The sequence below is a fragment of the Phascolarctos cinereus genome, unplaced genomic scaffold (assembly GCF_003287225.1).
Source record: "Phascolarctos cinereus isolate Bilbo 61053 unplaced genomic scaffold, phaCin_HiC Scaffold_726;HRSCAF=1367, whole genome shotgun sequence".
Taxonomy (NCBI): domain Eukaryota; kingdom Metazoa; phylum Chordata; class Mammalia; order Diprotodontia; family Phascolarctidae; genus Phascolarctos; species Phascolarctos cinereus.
The window spans coordinates 103,735,108-103,756,061 of NW_027556098.1; the positions used below are offsets into that span (position 1 = coordinate 103,735,108).

A 20,954-nucleotide genomic window follows, 5' to 3' on the forward strand; every position below is an offset into this window, starting at 1 on the left:
CATCAGCAGGGAAACAGATCAGGTTTTTCCAGGGTCTTCAGTGGAATGATGAGGGCACCTATAGGAAAAGAAAGCTTCTCCTGGCTCTATACCTTGATGTAAATAAAAAGTTACTCAGCTCGAAGCATTATAAGTATATGCACAAATAACTCCTGTGCTTCTTACACTGTCTTTCAGTATGGTCAAACTCCACATGAAAAATACATTAAAATTACCTAATATAAATAAAAATCTGAGGGTTTTTTCCCTCCTGGTAACTGATAAACTCAGAATTCTCCATTCAAGATCTGAAAGAACCCCTGTGACACACATTTTGCAAACCTCCTTTTTCTCCTCATACATACATGCCTTTCAATTACTTTGGGATTTTCTTAATTAATGTTATTCATCTAAGTCATTGGAAATGATGGATTCTGGGGCTTCACTACCTTTGGATTTCAGTATTTAAAGCAACAGTGAGTCAGAAACAGATTAAGCAAAGTCTTTTTTCTTCCTTGACACTTTGGAGTCCTTCATAAAAATTAAATACTGCAAAGGGACTTCTTATAATAACTTTATTATTATAAAGGGGCTTATTATAGGTCCCTTATAATAAATGAATATAGCAAAACTGTACTTTTCCATGACTAAATGAATAATTCTTCTAGGTTTCCAAAGTCAGTAACTTGATTCTGAGTGTGAGAATGCCAAATATAAAAGTTAAACTCTTATATTCTTACCTGCATTGTGTGTCTCCCGGTTTTTCTTTCTGTAACAAAAGGTATAAAATAGGCTGCATAAAAATAATAATCAAAGATTTTTAGCAAATCATATAAATGAACATCTGATCTGGTAAGTAAGGAAGAAATCAAAATGAAGATAAATTTCCCTAGCAAGTACTGTGGTCTGGAAACTCCCAATTGTAGATATTTCAATGTGAATTAGAAGCCACAATGGTGGGCACAGGGGGCGGGGAGGAAGAAGGGAAGAGTCACACCCATAAAATTCTTTATTCTTATGTCTCAAGAATTCACAGGAAGCAAAAGCCTAATTGAGGAATTAGTCATAAATTCACAATGCCCGTTCTTCTAGTGAGCATTAGGCAAGAATGAATGTGTTCATGTGTGTATAAGCATCTAGCCTTTTGGGTGGCTGAGGTGGCAGGGGGATGAGAAAGGAGAAGAATGTGACAAGCACAGGTGAGAGAAGCACAACAGCAATGCTCAGTTTATATGTCATTCATCAAAGATCCTTGTGCCACCCCAACATGAATGTCACAAGTTGTCATTCTGGATCTGAAGCCAAATAATTTAAGGACTGGATTCCTCCTTTTGCTATACAATACCTACTACATGAATACATATCTTGCTAGTTGATCAAAAAAGAGAAAAGTGTTAATGACAGCACCTGCATCTTAATTCTAGGCAGAAAAATGGCACAAGAAGCTCAAAACCAAGAAGGGTCTAAGAAAAATATTTGTTCATATTCCAAGAAGCAAAAACTGGCTGCAATATGATAAAATATCTATATAAGGCATTCAGATCAGCACATATTGCCTAATACCTAAAAAGAAATCAGAAAGTCAAGCAGAGCCTGTTTTATGCACAAGTAAAGATTTAAATAAAATTTAAATAGAAGATACAGTACTGTTATACTGATGCCCACTATCATTTGATACAAAGACAAAGCTATGAATAAGAATAAAGTGAGTAAAAATGTAGCCATTTATCCGTTTCTGTTATTCCATTTGTGTTCATAAAAATTCCCCAAAAAAAAATTTGATGGTTTTCATGTCATCAAAATGAACAGGTTTCATGTTTTAAAAATCAACATCTATACATGAGAATTGTAAAATAGCAGCTAAATTTACACTTCCCCTAAACTGGACTCTCTTGCTTCTCTCTCCCAAATGATCTCATCTCATGCTAAGGGTTCAATTATCACTTACATGTGCATGACTATCAAATCGACAGATCAACTACAATCTCCCTCTCAAATCCTAGTCCTGGATTACCAACTGCTTTCTGAACATCTCAATACTTTCTCTCCTTTACCCCCCATACCCAATATTGTCGAGTGCTGTTGGTTCTACGATCATCACACTTCCCCTAATTGTCTACTTTTCTTCACTCACACCGACACCTCTCTAAGTTAGGCTCTTTGACTCCTTTTCCTGGGCCTGCTCAAGTTGTTTATGTGCTCAAAAACCGTCAGTGGCTCCCTATTTCTTTTAAGATCAAATACAAACTCTCCTGTTTGACTTTTCAGGCTCTCTACAATGTAGTTCCAACTTGCTTTTTTGCCCTTATTTTACATTACATCATTTCACAAATCTACATTCCAGTCAAGCGGGACTACTATATGTTCCCTGAACTAGACCTTCCTTCCATTTCCCTTCCCTGTATATTTGCACAAGCTGTCTCCCATGCTGGGAATGTGCTCCCTCCTAATCTCTACCTCTCTGAATCCTTATCTTTATTCAAGGTTTAGTTCAGGTGCAACCTGCTCTATGAAGCTTTCTCTATCACATCTAAATGTTAGTATTCTCTATTATTTAACATTATTCTCCGTTATTTAATATTTATTTATTTTTGTATACATTATAAACCACCTAATAAAATGTAAGCTCCTTGAGTATGAAGACGGTCTTGTTTTTGTCTTTTGTCACCAGCACCTAGCATAGGTACGTATGCTTTATAAAGTAAATTAAATTAATTAAATAAATGTTTGTCAAACACCTCCCACCTCTTGATAGGGATGGGAGGGATGAGAGGAACTATGGAGACAGAATGTGGTATACACTGTCAGATATAATTACTTTTGTCAGTTGGCTTTGCTTAAATATTTTTCTTTGTTACAAGCAAGAGTTCAACAGCCCAGGGGAGGAAGAAACTAAGGAAAAATGAGTAGAATATAAACAAATGATAAGAATAAAAAAGAATCTGAAAATAAAAATAACATAAATGCTTGCTGAAAAGAACAAAATTGCTAGCCTAACTAGTCAGTATGTTGTCTCTGCACTAGTTCCTTACCGGTGCTGCTTCTTTGTAGGAGTTTCATTTTCTGTCATCTCTGGCATGGTTATAGAGTGGAGGACCTGGAAGGATACGAAAAGATATACTGTCAATTAAAAATTATACAGAAATTCAAAACACAGAAAACTGACTTGAATTGGAATAGCAGTGTTTACTGCATGTCTATTCTGGGAGAGGAACTATGCCAAGTGCTTCAAATACAGTCATAAGGCAATTCTTCAAGGAACTTATGGCTTAGTTGGAAAAAGAGGATATAAACAGAAAAATACAAGGTAGCATATGCTAAGTGTGAAATGAAGAGTAAAGGAAACAAGTACTAGAAGAGTTCAGAAGCAGAGATTTCTATGGGATAGATCAGCTGAATAAAGCTTCATAGAGAGGATGAAACAGCCTTGAAAGACAAGCTGGTTTAGATATGAGAGAACGAGAGGAGAAACAGAGAGAGAGAGAGAGAGAGAGACAGAGAGAGAGAAAGGAGAAAGCATTACATTCCTTGTAACATTCTTTCTCCTCGGTACTACACAAGTTAAAATGGCAGTCCCCTTTCTATCACTGTTTTACAGTTTAAATTTTCAAATGTTCAATAAAATATAAATTAAAAAAAACTTTTCTATGTTTTCTCTGTAAGACATTTCAAGTTCTGGCTTAGATTTGTAGGATAATAGAAGAATAAAATAAAGATGTATTTAAAGGAGGAAAATCGTCCTAAGAGTAAAAAATGACTGAGGTCCACTCCCCCACTTCCAAAATAAAGTATCATTATGTCCTACAGGAATTCAGAGAAGGGAGAAATCTCCCAGAGCTTGGACACTTGAAGAAAGCTTGAAGAAGGTGAAACCTGAATTGAGCCCTGCCTGAAGGTTAGAGCAGCTAGGTGGCAGAGTGGATAGAGTGCCCAGGCCTGGAGTCAGGAAGACTCATCTTCCTGAGTTCAAATCTGTCCTCAGACACCTACTAGTTATGTAACCATGGGCAAGTCACTTAACCCTGTTTGCCTCAGTTTCTTCATCTGTACAGTGAGCTGGAGAAGGAAATGGCATTCCAGTATCTTTGTCAAGAAAACCCCAAATGGGGCCATGAAGTATTGGACACAACTGAAAACGACTGAACAACAACGTTAAATAGGTAAACGAGTCCCAGGAAGAAGGATGTGCTCAAGAACCACTTCCATAAGCTTGTTACAACTCCAGCCAGAAACTCGTGAAGATATTAATCACCTAAAAACAAGGCACTGGTAAAAAACCCAAGAATCATAATGCCTGGTATTTAAGGATACTTGATCACCTTTCTCATCCAAAGGCTCACAGAATTTCTTCACTTTGGATTCCTGGTTTCCAACTTCTTACTTCTGTTTCTGATCCATATGTATCATCTTCTGCCAGGAGACTGTCTATATAATATAATTTCTTCTTACTATCAAGAGAAAAAATAAAAGGATATTTACAGTTCCTGGCTCTCTGACAGAAAAACATAGGATAAGGGTCTGTATACATGTGCCAAGAGGGCCTGCAGGCTGCCATGGCCTCTTCCTTACTGCCTGGGAGACAATACTGCCCTTTGAGTAATACCATCCCTCTTCAGAAACAAGGTCAAAGTTCTCCCTGGGTGCTTATCCTAAGAAAGAGGTCTTTGGTATCCTCTCATAATATCTTTTCCATTATCCTTTCCTGAAAGGCATTCTCTCCTCTCCTTAGGTACCTAGTATCCTCAAGACTTCCTAATCCAATAAACAACTAAAACTATTTTGTCAATGAAAATAAATTCAGGTGAAATGGCTGGAAGAAAAAAACCAGAGTTAAACAAATTACATACTGTTCACAGTGAGGTTTCTTGAGGACAGGTTCACATCTTTTTTTATTTTTGCCTTGAAGGGAGCTAACATACCTAGCACAGCACACACAATGTACAGAGCAGGTACTAAATAAAGGGCTGTTAAATCACTAAATGAAAGTCTTCCTCAGAAACATCTGAATTTTAAAAGGTCTCTTGCAAACTCAAACAATTCTCAAATCGGTGGGATGTCAAACAGTGTGACAATGTGAAAAGGAGAATTATACGCAGAATAGGCTGGGAGACCTTCCAAAGACCCCCTCCCCCAAATCATACTACTCTGTTTAGGGCTAAAGCTGGACTTTCTACCTTACCACCCTACCCCCATTTCCCAACAACAGTCAGCACATATTCTCCTATACTTTCTGAGTACTGATATCTGTTCACTGATAACCTCCCCAGCAAACTACAAGAAAAGGAGTCAGAATCTTCATACGTCAGCTGTGAAAGACTGACAAATTTCAATAAGGATGCTACAATTATGACAGGAAAAGGCCCAAGTTCTAGCTTCTGTAAAATTACAAAGTTAAACTAGATAGTTGAAGGTCCCTACAGGGAAATCGGGCATATATACTCACTAAACACAAGAAACAGGCAAAGGGGTTGAGCTTTGTAAACCTTAAAGTACTTAAATAAGTGTGACCTACCTACTATATCATTAACCAAACACTCAGTCTTGAATACAGGTAAGACTGCATTTTAACCAATACTATTTAACCTCCAGTTTAGTTCAATGAGGTAAAGACAAAATGATAAACCATAGAGTATACCTCATCCTACAGAATACTTTGATATTTCAATTGATCTGTGATCATACTTGCATAGACATTACTTTCAAAATACAGCTCTTGGGGTAGCTAGGTGGTACAATGGATAGAGCTCTGGCCTTGCAGTCAGGAGGACCTGAGTTCAAATCCCACCTCAGGTACTTGACACTTACTAGCTGTGTGATCCTGGGCAAGCCACTTAACCCCAATTGCCTCACCAAAAAAGCAAAAAAAACCCCAAAATACAGCTCTTAACTCATTCATCAAAATTCATCCAAAGGACTCTGACCCATGATACCCTCTATATCCATCACTGAGATCCCATCCAATGAACTGGGAGCCTTCCTCTAGGTCTTTTGGCAATATATGCACACCAAACTATTATCTTGTTCTTGCTACATGACCAGCCAGCCTTTCCTGGTTACAGATCCTCTTCATGCAATTTTTATGCTACTTCTTGTGAGCAATTCTCCATTGGTAACATACTGCTGCCTACTTAGGTTCACCATGTATATCCCAATTACCCTGAATACCATATTATGGTATTCAATGGTTCAAAACCATGTAAAAAATGCTTCTTGATATAGCATCACCAAGAATATTGGTGCAGAAAAGATGGCTCTTTGTTTTAGAAAGAGCCTTATGGCCATTAAAAGTACTATACGTTAAAAGCAATTCAATCCATTTTCTAGCTCCTATTCAATTCTCAGTCCACTTTACTCTTCTTCTGCAGCATCTGTTCAAGAGCTACATATTGATGGACCAGCCCCATGGGTTACGTGTCATAGTCTAGACAACAGGGATTCTCCACCCAATTTTTTTTTCCTGTGAAGACAATTAAGCCAAACTCTTCTGAGTGCTAATTTGCTATCGCATACCTCGGTCAAGTTTGTTTCTCTTAAGCAGAATTCTAGTGCTTGGTTTTGGTGCTTTTTTGTATTTTCTCATTGTCCACTAAGAACTGGTAAGAGAGCATTATCTGGAGAACTGCACTGTGAATAATTGTTAACTAAATGCTGTGCTGGTGTACATAAGTGGGGAGAGGAAGATTTTTAATTACCAAAAGATTCTTTCCTTTACAAAAAGAATTCATTTAGTTGATCTGTGAAGTATCTAAATACAGATCATTACTACTTGAAAATCATCTGGGGATGTGGAAGACTGAGATTTAGAGTGTAAAAAATCTGAACTTGGGAGGGACTGAGAGTGTATAAAATCCAAGAGTTCTTTACCTGAGGTCCACGGACCCCCTCGAAGTCTATGGACAGCTTTCAGGGAGGTCCATGAACTTGGATGGGAAAAAATTACATTTATTTTCATCAACCTTTGGTTTCCTTTGTAATCCTATGTATTTTATTTTATGCACTTAAAAACACTATGCAGAGGAGTTCATGAGCTTCACCAGACTGTCAAAGGGATCCATGACACAAAAAACGGTTAAGAACCCCTGGTCTAGACCTCATTTTACAGATGAGCAAACTGAAATCCAAAGATGGAAAGTATTTGCCTAAGGTCAAGAAGACAATGAACTCCTCTACTCTTATGGTACTTTGGTTTGAATGTGTGAGAACTATTCCTTTCCAAGACTTTCCTAAGGATCGCTGCTTTGTTATCTGCACTTAAGGAATAACTAGGCCCTGCTTCTAAATGTGAAGAACAAAAGCTGCAGCATCTTCTGCCTGGAGACATATATGTTACAAGAACAATACAGATATAAACTTGGAAGACCTTTAAAATCATGGGTGCAGTTCTAGGTTCACTCTACCTCTCACCAGTCACGTGGCCTTGAGCAAATCATTTCCCCTCTTGGCACCTCCATTTCCTCATTTATAAAGCAAGGAAGTTGTACCAGATGGTCTTGAACGTCCCTTCCAACTTCAATGGTTTGTGATTCGATGACTTTAAAAAACTAACCTGAATGCCCTTAACTGCAAGTATTTTATATCCTGCTAATTTTATTTTACATCATTTTTCCATAGCTTAAGGATTATGTGTAATTTCTAATTTGGTGTTTATAATGATTGTTTTTTGAGACATTTTAAATTTTCACAATTATTGGCAATAACTTTATAAAAGAGTTGATGTTACTTTAGGTTACACGCATCTAACCAGTTTTCTGTATTTGCTACTTCTTCATGAATAAACTTTGATGTATTACTTACAACATCACTAATGTGAAAATATGTTTAATAGGAATGTATATGTACAGCCTATATCAGATTGTGTGCCATCTTGGGAAGGGTGGTGGGGAAGAAGGAGGAGAAAAATTTTAAACTCAAAAGCATATGGAAGTGATTGTTGATAAATCAAAATAAATTAATAAAAAAAAGAAAAACAAAATAAACTTTGATGTACTACCAATCCTCCCAAAATCAATGTATCAATCAAGCATTTAATAAGGCCAAGTATGATCTGGTTTTGTGATAGGCACAAAAATTAAACAGTCCCTCACCTCAAGATGTTTATATTCTATTGAGGAAAACAACATGTACACATATGAGTAGATATGAAACACGTACAAAGTCGATGACAATGTAAATTCAAGGTACTACTGATCAGGAAAGATCTGACCCAGAACCTTCAAGTATTTTTTTTTTCATCTCCTTAACCTCCCACACTCAGACCATCATCAAGTGCTGACACTAATTTCTCTGTAACATTTTTCAGGTCAGCTCTATTTCCAAAACCATAAACTAATCCATAACTTTCCTTGATCAAGTGGATACTGAAATAACATCATAACTAAACTCAAACTTCTGGTCTAAGTCCTATTCAATTGCAAATACGCCACTGCTTCATAGCTGACTTCCAGTCTATCCCACCTTCAATTTATCTTACACTCAGAAAATCATTTTGCTCAAAACATCATTCTGATCATATCACTGCTTCTCAAAATCTCCCAAATCTAATTAAAACTCTTAATTCTTGGTTTCAAGCCTCTTTACCACCTGGCTTCCCTTTTCCTTATGCCCTCCAGTTTCTACTACAGTCCAGTATATACTCTGTACAATTACCACAAATAATTTGCCTGATCTCCCCTTGTGAGATTTTGGTCACTTGGTCATTCCTCTTTCATTTAAAATTCCCTCCCTGATTTTCATTCTGACAAATCAAATCCCTCTGCTTCTGCAAAACACTAATCAAAAGTTCCCTTTCTATGAAACCATCACTCTATTTGGCTTATCACAATCACCTGGGCAACCCTAATGCTTCTGGATAGTTGTACTTGATTATATGTATACAACCTAAGTAGTATTTCTCACTATAAAGCCATTCTTTAAGTCGTAGCCAGAACATTGTCACAAATGAGTCCATGATGTAAAAAAAGGTCCTTTCATTACACCATTTAGCACAGAGTTGAGCCGTAATACAACTGGAGAAATAGAACTTAACTAAATCTGTAATTCTCTCTGTTTCCAAATCTGCATTACAACTCTTTCAAATTAGAAAACTATAACTATTCAAATAACATTAGATTTTACAAATTTTTGCCCCTAGTAAGAGTTTTTTATTCGTGGAAATAACTGCACAGAGTGTCACATATGTACATATATGAAAATATATATGTGTATGTATATAGCTATATGATCCCCCTACAGAACAAGAAATAAAAACTAGATCTGTGATGTTGATGGGTGTAAGAACCTTTTTAAGATACTATGAATTTTAGGTGGAGCTAGGTAGGGCAGTGGCTAGAGCACCAGCCCTGGAGTCAGGAGTACCTGAGTTCAAATCTGGCCTGAGACACTTGACATTTACTAGCTGTGTGGCCCTGGGCAATCACTTAACCCCGATTGCCTTGCCAAAGAAGGAAAGAAAAAAAAAGATACTATGAATTTTGACCTCATCTTATATCTTATCAACCTTGTAAAATTTATCACTGCTACAGGTTGAATGGGCAGCTAGATGGCACAGTAGAGAGCACCAAGCCTTGAATCAGGAAGACCTGAGTTTAAATTTAGCCTCTGACACTAGCTGCGTGACCCTGAGCAAGTCACTTAACCCTGTTTGCCTCCATGTTCTCATCTGTAAAATAAGGAAATGGCAAACCACTTCAGTATCTTTGCCAAGCAAACCTCAAAAGGGATCACAAAGAGTCAGACATGGTTGAAAACCACCAAACAATAACAACCTGAATATGATATAAACAGAAGTGAGTTGTAAACTGCACATTATAAGCACTCAATTGGGCAGCTAGGTGGCCAGCGGATTGAGTGCTGGACTTGGAGTAAGGAAGAACTAAATTCAGATTCTGCCACTTACTAGCGTGTGACCCTGGGAAAATTATGTCACCTAACTCCTCTTCAGCAACCTCATCTGTAAAATGAGGGGGTTATACTCACTGCCTTGTGAGGTCCTTTGCAATGCTAAAGTTATGGTCCCATTAAATATTTGTTAATTGATTACATTGGTTCAACCTATTAATCAACAAACATTTATTAAGCTCCTACTATGTGCTAGGGGCTATGTTAAGCACTGAGGATACAAAGAAAAGCAAAAAACAATCCCTGCCCTCGAGGAAGATAATACATAATGGGGGGGGGGGAGAAGGAAAGGAAGAGAACACATTTTTTAAAAAGCTGAAAAGGGGGTAGGAAAATAAAGCACAGAGCCATGATGAAGACCAGCAGAGGGTAAGAAAATAAAGACGTGGCTGTACTGAGCCCCTTCCTTAAATAGATCTGAAATAAGCTCTTCAATGTCCACCTTCCACCCCCTCCAATAAGAAGTGGGGAAGGATCCCAGGGCCAGGAGAGAGTAAGGAGATGTGAGTTTTGGGATTCATATGTTCTTGTAAGAAGATGAGTCACTTCAGACAAAGATGAGGACCAGGACTTATTTTAGGTTCCACTAATCACCATTATATTAAATATGGTTATGGTTAAAGATAAAAGTCTCATAGTACCAGAGATAATTTTTTTTTTTGGTTAGGCAATGGGGTAAAGTGACGTGCCCAGCATCATACAACTAGTAAGTGTCATGTGTCTGAGGCCGGACCCAAACTCAGGTCCTCCTGAATCCAAGGCCAGTGCTCTATCCACTGGGCCACCTAGCTGCCCCTAGAGTTAATTTTTAAAAAGATGTGTACTATCTTGTTTTTATATTCTGTTCATTTCCCAATATTCCCTCTTTCCCCCCAAGCAAAACTATACCTTATAACAAAGAATAAAAGAGAGAAAAAAGCAGTTCAGCAAAATCAGCCAATGCAACAATCAAGTCCAACAGCACAAGCAGTGTTCAACACACTAATACTCTACCTCTGAAAAGAAGGGAGGTGTATTCCATTTCTCTTCTTCAGGGTCAAGCTTGGTCATTCTAATTCCACAGCACTCAGTTTTAATTTACTGCTGCTATTCTTTATTAATATTGCTGTAGTTATTGTGTCAGTCATTTATTGGTTCTGCTCACTTCTTTTTGCACCAATTCAAGTCTTTCCATGCCTGCCTATATTCCTCATATTAATCATTTCTTATATCATAGTAATATTCCATTACATTCATGTACCACAATTTATTTAGCTATTCCCCAATCAATGAGCATCTTACTTTGTTTCCAGTTTTTTTCTACTATACAAAATTCTGTTGTGAATATTTTTGTATACATAGATAGGATCTTTCTTTTTTTAACTTTCTTAGGATATATGTTTAACAGTGGGACCAATGAATGGGTCAAAAGGCCTAAACATCCTTCATCACTTTCTAACATAATTCCAGATTGCTTTCCAAAACCGATGGATCAATTCACAGTTCTCCCCAAAGGACATCGGTATGCTTGTCTTCCTATAACTCTTTTAACATTGACAATTTCCATCTTCTATCACCTTTGCCATTTTGCTGACAATGAAATGAAATCTCAGAGTTGTTCTAATCTGCATTCCTATTTTTCTTAAAAGGGTTAGGAGCAAACTTTTATATGGCTGTTAACAGCCTACTATTCTTTCCTTTGAGAACTATTTGTTCATATCCTTAGACCATATATACATTATGCAATGGTTTGAGGTGTTTGATATTTATGTAAAAATAACATGGATGGCTCCAGAGGAGAAAGTGAGGCTGGTAACTTTGCACAGCCCTCCCTCACTTAAATCCAATTCACTTGCAAGTCAGGGCAAACCTTCCTGATGTCATGGTCCTCTTCGAAAATGAAGGACAGAAAATAACAACATGTATATCATACATATGTGTGTGTATGTATATAGTGTTTTATATATATTATATATGTATGTATATAGTGTGATAGCCAGATATATGTATAATTATCTTGGTATTAGCTCCTTATTAGAGATATTTGACAAAAAAGTTTTTTTCCCTGAACTGATCAACCACTTCTCTTCTTGCTCTAGTTGTATTGATTTTATTAGTGCGAAGCTTTTTAATTTCAACCATAATTTTAATTCATACACACACACACACACACACACACACATACACACACACACACATACACGCCCCTGTGAACATACACAAGCACACTGGTGTGAGGCAGCTAGTTGGCAGCGTGGATAGAGTGCCAGACCTAGAGTCAGGAAGACTCCTCTTCCTAGGTTCAAATCTGGCCTCAGATACTTTACTAACTGTGTGAGCCTGGGTAAGTCACTTAACCCTGTTTGCCTCAGTTTCCTCATCTGTAAAATGAGCTGGAGAATGAAATAGTGAACCACACCAGATCTCTGCCAAGAAAACCCCAAAAGGGGTCACAAAGAGTTGTACACAACTGAAATGACTGAACAACAGATACCTGTGTGTTTATGTACATATGTATGTATATGTACATATATTCATACATGTGTGTGAATATATATATATGCATACACATACACATATATTCTGCTAAAAGTTATAAAATGAAGTAAAAGGAATATTTCTTTAAAGTTAGTGAATTTGAATTAAGTACCAGAAACTTAATGCTTATTTATTTTGAAAATTGGCAGAACCAAATTCTATTGCAATTAATTGTAGTTTTGACTTCTTAGTTTCAACAAAAAGCCTAAAATCCCCCAAATGCATATAACAACATGGTCAATAAATGACAAATGTTAACAAGGCCTTAAAGGCTGGTCCCAGTGCACTCCTGGAATATTCTCTTTGTGATATCTCAACTGTGTATCTCCTCCTAAATGGCATGGCTCCACAGGGGGCCTCATTATTAGAAGACCCTTGTAAGAAATGCCTACCTTGATACTCCCCTCTCTGACAGTGTCATCTTTTCCAGACCCATTTAAGATGCTTTTACCTCAACCTTTCCTATTATTTCATTTATGACATCAGTTACCTTCCTAGCTGTCCTAACAGGATCACTTATCCGTACATTCACCTTAACACATTTCTAACTCTACACTTATTCTCTCATCTTCTCCTTCAGTCTCAAAGGAAAAACATACCTTTTGTTCTTTAACACTATGCCCTCTCCTCTGTAGTGACCTCCTTCCCTTACCACCACCCTCAAATGCTTAGCAGGTTGTCATGCCAGTCCCCATCCTTCCATCACCTTCATCATCTTTTTCTTCTCAGGTTCTCAACTGCTGCTAGAACTATACTGATTTAGCCAACTGTGTAATTAAGTTGTCCAAATATCAATTAGTAAGGCTGCTTGAGCATTAGCAAGGATTTGCTAACTTGATTACAATATAGTGAAAAGAACATTGGGCTTGGAATCAGAAGATTTTGGTTGTAATCCTGATTCTGTCACTTATTATCTGTAGGACCATGGAGAAGTCACAACATCTCTACATCTCTTATCTCTCATCTATAAAATTAGAGCATTTGGTGAAATGATCTCTGTGGTCCTTTTAAATATCACGACCCTCTAATCCCAGAAACTTCATAAAGCAACTGTTGTGCAGGCCTAGCAAGCTCTTTAATTTCCCTTCCTCCCCATTCTCAGCAGATAATCTTATGTTGATATGGGTCATATGCCTTTCTGTTCACTTTAACACATCTGATTCCATCTATTTTCTCATTCTTCCCTACAGTCTTAGAGTAAGAGAATCCCTGCTACTTTCTAACATTCACCCTCCACCTGTGCCATTTGCCCCACATTTCTCTCTTCCCTCTCCAATAGCACTCTTCTGTTTTCAAAACACAGGTTTTCCCAGTGATGGACAAACCTATTAACTCTATTACCTTCTTTAGCCATCATATTTTCTCCCTCAGTTTACTGTCCAATTTCTCAAAGGCAAACTTTATATATACAGTATCTACTCCCTCACCATTTCACTCATTGCATTACATTCAGGATCTCTACTCAATGGAAGCAAATTCCTTAGAGATCAACAAAGACTTCCTTCTCACAAAACACTTTTGTCCTACTTTTCTTTTCTACAAAAACTCTTCTGCTAATAACTCACTTTAAAAAAATCTCCTTTTATTTCTGTTATCTACTATACTGGTTCTTCTATATCTAACCACTCCATGATTTTGCTTTCTTCCTTTTACCTCCATACGTATTCAATATTCCCCTTAGAAGTGGCATGGTGTAGGAAAACAAGAACTAGATTTGGAGCCAAACACCCAAGTTTGAACCCTGGTTCTGCTACTACTTATGTGACCTTGATCAAATATATGAAGAGGGTTGGACTCAATGACCCCCAGATCCCTTCCAGCTCTCAGACTATAATCTTAGATTCTTCTATAAGAACATTAATTTATAATTTCATTGATTACCTGGATAGTATTCCCCTAATGCTGAGCACAGCAGGGCCTTAATAAGTCAATGTTGAACAAATACTGATGATATTTGATGGTCCCTCATTGCCTTTTTCTTTCATTGTCAATTTCTCTTTATCTACTGGTTCCTTCCTCAGGGGCTCCAGGTCTTCCCAGTTTTGGGGAAAAAAAAAACACCCAACCCTCACTTGGCATTGCCATACCCTGCATCTCTTCCTTCTCTCACAGCCAAACTCCTGGTAGAGTAAAAGAGTGATGGCCTTGGAATCATGGGACCTGGGTTCAAATTCGGCCTCTATCACTTCCTAGCTGTGTAACCCTGGCAAGTCACTTAACTTTTTTGAGCCTTAGTTTCTTCATCTACTAGATGAGGGGATTGAACAACACCACCAACCCATTTGTTGGTCAATTAAAACAACCAAACTGGTCTTCCCCGCTTCCAGCCTATTATTCTCTGTGCCACTTATTCTCTACACAACTGTTAAATAAATTCCCTAGGTTACACATCTTACCACATCACTCCTTTGCTCAAAAACCTTCCATGGTTTTCTTTTGCTTTTAGGATAAAACACAAACTCCCAGGCTAGGCATCTCAGTCATCCATAATCTGGCTCTTTGCCTATCTTTCCAGTCTCTCTCAACATCAAATCTCTTCTTATGCACTCTATGCTTCAACCATATTGTACTACTGTTTTCTGAATTTGACTCTCCATGTCTTGCTTCTATACATTTGCATGTGCCACTGCCCACGCCTAGAATGATCTCCTTCAAATTACTCTTCAGAATCCTTGCCTTCCCTCAAGGCTTAGTTGAGGTGCCACTCTAAGAAAACCTTCCCTCTCTGCCATTCTATAACTATTAGTGTTCTCTCTCTCCTCAAATTATCTTATATTACATTTGTGCACACATTGGATCAACCCAAGAATAGTTTCATTTTTATCCTTTTTCTCCCTAGAGCCTATCATGGCAGTTTTTAAATAGTATTTAAATATCCGTTCAACTGAATGACATCCAAATCTATATCTCTAATTCTGATCTTATCCAAACCAATTCTTAGACTAGTTTTGTTTTCAAAATATTTCCACTTGGACATCAGGCAATTAATTGCTTCAAACTCAACATGTCCCAAACTGAGATTATTACCAATCTCACTCTCAATTTCCCCATTTTGGTCAACACCACCATTTCTGATTTGTCTAAGGTCAGAGTTCATCTTCTATTTCTCTCTCACCAACTTCTGACAATTCTTTCCTTCCAATGTTCCTCACTTCCATCACTCCAATTTTCTATCCACTTCATCAACTTAGTCCAGGCTCTATTCAAATGAAATAGTTTAGTGTCTCTGCTTGCAAAGTCTCTTCTCTTGAGGAAAAAAAAAGTCCTATACTCTATTGCCCATCATGTCACTACCCTTCCTACAAAAAAAAAATCTATTATTTTCCCCTCCTACTGCCTGCTGGATTAAAACTGATGATACTCATCCTGGAAAACAAAATGCTACATCAACTGGCCCCTCCTTCCCAATCTTACACCCACAATTTCCCACTAAGTATCCTCCTTCCTCACTGAGAGCAGTATCTTTACAAACCTTTTCTATTCTTGTATTTGTTTATGTTCCCCAATTAGAAAGCTCTTTCCACTGCAGTTTATCCAAATCCTATTAAGAATCATCCCAAATTCCATCTCCTCCAGTAAGCTCTCCTTAAGGACTCTAATTTATACTGCTCTATTATTTTTCTCAGCACCTATGATACCTTACTACACAATTTGGTCACTATCTCTTACAGATACATATTGTGCTTTTGCTGTTACATGCATATCTTACTTACATCCACAATAGGAAAGACAGGGTCTCTCCTGTACTTTTTTTCATATCTACAGCAACTAGCAGTTCTAAGTATGTGCTCCATAAATATTTGCTGAATTGAATTTAAAACATACAACATATAGGCATTAATAGCAGCTACTTATCACAGCCTACCATTATAATTAGAAGATTAGGCCTTCTGAGGCAATGCAACTGCAACCATATGTAAAATTTAATGAGAAAAGGAATAATCATCCAACTGAACAGTTAATAGCCTTACTCTTAGGAGACATTCCACAAGCTCTTTATTGATTACAAGAGCCAAACTTTGGAACTCTGAATGAAAGATTCAAGGTACACATATGGGTAGAGTAGGAAAGGATCAGACAGAACTAACAGGGTCTGTCATTATCCCACAGTTCAATCCCCTAGTATGGAACAGCTGGAAGTAAGGGACATCATAAGACTATTTCATTGCAGAAGCCAGCTAACACTAAGCTATCTTGCTATTCTTAACTCATGCCAGAGGGTAGGAATGTGTTTTCTGAAGTACTCTTTGTACACTTAGCCCAGCAATTGCAAAATTAAGTAAGTGCTGAATACTTTTTTTAAAAGGGGATGAACTAATTGTGCTATCTCTGTTAGTTAAGCTATTTGAAAGCTATACAGATTTCACTGACAAAAACAGTCTCAACAAAAATTGTGTCCTGAACAAAATTTATTTTTAGTTACCCCAAACCTGAAGGTGATTACAGAGTAGGGAGGATTCTTATTACCCACATCTCAATTCAAATATGTCTTACATGTCTATGACCTGCCATAACTCTGGACTCTACAGATCCCTTTCCTTCAGAAAGAACCAGACCGCCCTGCCACTGGTGCATTCCTCACACTACAAATCTCTCTCTCTCTCAAGGATCGATAATCAAATCAACAACATCGTTGCTACCCTATTTTGTTGCACTTGGAGTACTAGGCTGCCTTGGGCAAAATTCCCTTCCCTGCCACTATTCCCCTTTTCTTTGTACCCATCCACGTGGGTCTCATCCCTTCTGTGTCCCAGGCCCAATTCACAGTACCCTTCCATTGTGATATCCAACATGCACTTCCCTTTACCTCCTCACCTCCACTGTTAACAAACTACCCTCCATATTAGACATATGCCCTCCCCCTGGGAATTACTATGTACATATTTTGTATTGCTTCTGAATAGAATGTAAACTCTGTGAGGGCTGAAACAGTTTCATTTGTTTGTGGGTTGTTGTTTTTTTTAATCCCCAGCATCTCATACAGTGCCTTGCATTTAAAGGGTATGTGATACATCTTTTCCAAATTGAATTCAAAACTGAAGAATTACACAAAGAACACCTGAAACACACTAGCCAAAAGTGTAATTTCAATCAAAAAAATCCCAATAATGGCAAATAGACTCAAAATGTAACAAAATCTATGTATTTGATAAAACTACTGAACCTGAACAAAATTAGAATGGCAAAAATATATTTGAACAAAACTGATTATTTCAAATAATCAAAAAACAAGAGCTGTGCACCATGAGCAAAGCATGTGCTAAAAGCTGTGGAGAAGCTGAAAAAAAATTACTAGACGTTTCTTACTCTCTTACAATCTAGTTAGAGAATTAAGAAGTACATACATGAAAAGTTAAATAATAATGTTCAAGAAAAGAATGGTATAGACAAAAGCTAGAGAAACACTTGTGGACTAAAAAGTCAAGAAAATTCAATTCTAGTTCCAATTCTTCCAATAACTAGCTCTGGAACACTGGTAAAACACCTTATTTCTCAGAGTTTCAGTGGCCCTATCAGCAAAATTAGGGAGTTGGGTCTATATAATCTCTAAACTCCTTTTCAGATCTAAAATTCTATGATCTAGATTCAGGGAAGAAATGACTGGGAACTGCAGTGATCTAGGAAGACTTCTCAAAAGAGAAGGAAGGATGAGCCTTAAAGAAAGAAGAAAAGCTAAACAGACAAAGAAAAAAAAGGAAAAGCATTCTAAAAAAGGGAAATGGGGTGAACAAGGTTAGGAGAGCAGTAATTTATGAACTAAGTTTGAGCCTCTCTTTATATTCAGTCACTTCTGAAGTGGTTACCCACTTATTCTTGCGGTAGTTTAAAATTTAGATATTTTTCTCTTGTACTAAAATAGCTTTTTCTCCTTATCATAACTATACTGACTTTCAGTTCAGTGATAGGCTGAATGTCTATTGGCCAAGCAACAACCTAGTTAAATGTGAAGAGGTCCGTCAGTAGAGGGCTGGCTACCTACCAGGTGATGAATTTTTTTTTTTGCATCAATTCATGTCATCTCCTAAAACCCACATACATGAAATCACAGATCTCTGGAAATACTGAAATACAGAAAACAATGCTAAAGTTCTGGAAACAGAAAAAAGTTGTCAATTCTTTTTACATGATTGGTTCACTGATTGCATAGTGTACAGTTTCAGAATTGCTATTTTCAAGGCATCTCTTTGACAAATAACAGAAAATTGCTATTTCAGAACTATGGTGAATACATTTGTCAGTGATTTTCCTATACAGTAAACAAGCACGAGTCAGACATAACATTAAAGTCCAGTTTTTTAACTGCTTCCTTTAAATACTGAGAAAATTTAGTATTCAGGAATGCATGTTCCTTCATTAGAGTAAGCTATGAGATCTATAAATCCACTCCAATAAACATTCAAAGTCATTCAATAAGCCTATTATTAAGAGGTGAACTGTGATTAAAATGCTTTTAAAGCACTTTGCAAAAATAAAATGACACTAAAATCAAGATGCTTTTGTTCCCGACCTCTCCCATACCACAACTGGTCATCACATGAAGCATGACGTTTAGCTGAAAAAATTCAACAGGATATTTGGAGGTTAGGGTCAGATTGCTGAATTTATCTTTTAAAAAAGGCCAGTTTTTCTTCTTTGAAGAAAGCTGTTGTACCGACAATAAGTTGTCTTATCTATGTATTTCAATACAAAATATAAATTTATGAACTCTGTACCCTGTTTCACCCACTATTTAAAAGAACCAACCCACTTTCTCATTCAGACTATGTTGGTCAAGTTTGTCTTTCTTGTGTTCTATATGGCACTTAAAGCTGTGGATGCTTAAAGAACAATATGGCAAACAGATCAGGATGGGCATGGGGAGTACCACAGGATAAGATGGCACAAGGAGCTGAAAGGAAACATACACATTGATGAGATCAGAGATCCATCTGAGTAATCGAGTGGAATGAATTGAAATTAAATTTTGGAATTTTCCTCGTTTTGCCTTTCTTTGTATCCCCAGAGCTTAGCACAGTACCTGGCGCATGCTAAGTGCTTCGTGAATGCCTGTTCACTGACTTACACAGCAGTTTGGCCTCAGGAGCTAGATAACTCTCTGGAGGAAGAGACCCCGGGAGTAAAGGTGCAAACCCTAAGCTCAAGTCTGAGGGGAGAGGGGGATGCAGGTAATTAGGAAACAGAGAGGAAATTAGGAAATAGAGGAAAGACTGCAAAGTAGGGCTGACAAGGGGCTAAGGCCGTTCAGAGCCGGTCTCCATGCAGCTGCCGGGGGGGGGGGGGGGGTGTGGAGAGACGAGAACCAGCCCATCTGAAACCTCTCGGAAAGAAAGGCAAGCTGGGTGCGGTAGGGCCGAGAGATGGAAGGGGGTGGGGGTGGGGGGACGTCAAAGGGTGGTTGAAATTATCTTTCTCCCAGAAAGGAAAACAGGGGATGGGGAGGGATGGGATGCAGAAAAAAGGAAGAGGGGCAGGAGGGGAAGAAAAAGGCGCCCCGGTGCTCCACCCCTCCTCCTCCCCCCACCCCCCGAAGCTCGGGGTCTCCTCCCCTGCCCCCGCCCCCGCGCCCCAGGGAGGTCCGCACTTTGCTTCTCCCCTCCACGCTCCGGCACCGCCGGGAGGAAGGCAGGGGAGGGGTGGACCAGAGCCGCCCGGCGCCGTCCTGGGGGCGGCGGCAGCTGACAGCGGTGCTTCCCCTCGCACACTCACCGGCCGGCAGGGCGCTCCTGGCCGCAGCGGCAGCTGCCCCAGCCCCGGCCATGATCCCCGGCGGACGACGGGGTGAGGGGGGTGGTGTGGAGGAGGGTGTCCGGCCGCTGGGATGGGTCCGTCCGTTTGTCCTTCCCTCCGCCTCGGCCTCCTCCGGGGCTGGGGGAGCGTGGGCCCCGGCCCCTCTCCCCCCGCCCCCAGCCGCCTCTTCTTGCGGCCGCTAAGAGGCCCCAAGGCCGGAGACCCCGGCGGCAGCACGGCCTCAACTCTCCCAGCCCCCCCCTCCCCTTTCCCCTCCCCCTCCCCCCTCCCGCGGCAACCGCTCTGCACGCGCAGAGCCTACAATGATGGTCCGACTTCCCGCCCCCGCCACGCAGCTGGCCAACCCGCCGGCAGGGAGTCAGCTGTGCCAGCCAATGCGAGGCCAGAACACCCTGAGGAGGAGGAGGTGGAGGGAAGGCTGAGGAGTCTACGGACCCAGGCTGGCCCAATGAGTGAGGCGAAGAGGCGGAGACATGCAAGTTTAGTTGCAGTACACAGGAAATATTCTAAAGACCGGGTGATTGGCAAGAAGCAGAGCCAGCGGGCAGACGGGGAAAAGGTGGGACCAAATCCCTTAAAGGGGACGCTCAAAGAATGTAATGTAAGAAACTTCCCAGATTTCCTATCCTTTTTAAAAGCACCTTATGCACTCCTATAGTGATACATTCAATAATGAAAATGGACAAGCGGACTAGGTTTCAGGTAAGGAGGAAGTCACCTTTAGGGACGAGGTGGTGGGAATAGTGTTTTCGTGAAGTTGATTAGGACTGAAGGCAGAGGCGTAGCAGCCTTTCATCTCTGCCCGGAAAGGA

At 39.1% G+C, this 20,954-nt stretch overlaps 1 protein-coding gene across 1 annotated transcript in view; it reads right to left on the bottom strand.

Annotated features, from left to right (window-relative positions):
• Positions 1–20,370, bottom strand: part of USF3 (upstream transcription factor family member 3) — a 39,550-nt gene extending 19,180 nt beyond the window's left edge. The window contains exons 1-4 of the mRNA XM_021007121.2: positions 20,101–20,370; positions 4,299–4,427; positions 3,012–3,076; positions 720–748 (exon numbers count right to left, since the gene is read on the bottom strand). Of these exons, the coding sequence (XP_020862780.1) occupies positions 720–748; positions 3,012–3,076; positions 4,299–4,307 (103 nt within the window). The 5' untranslated portion in view covers positions 4,308–4,427; positions 20,101–20,370. The remainder of the gene's footprint in view (positions 1–719; positions 749–3,011; positions 3,077–4,298; positions 4,428–20,100) is intronic.
• Positions 20,371–20,954: the final 584 nt, after the last annotated feature.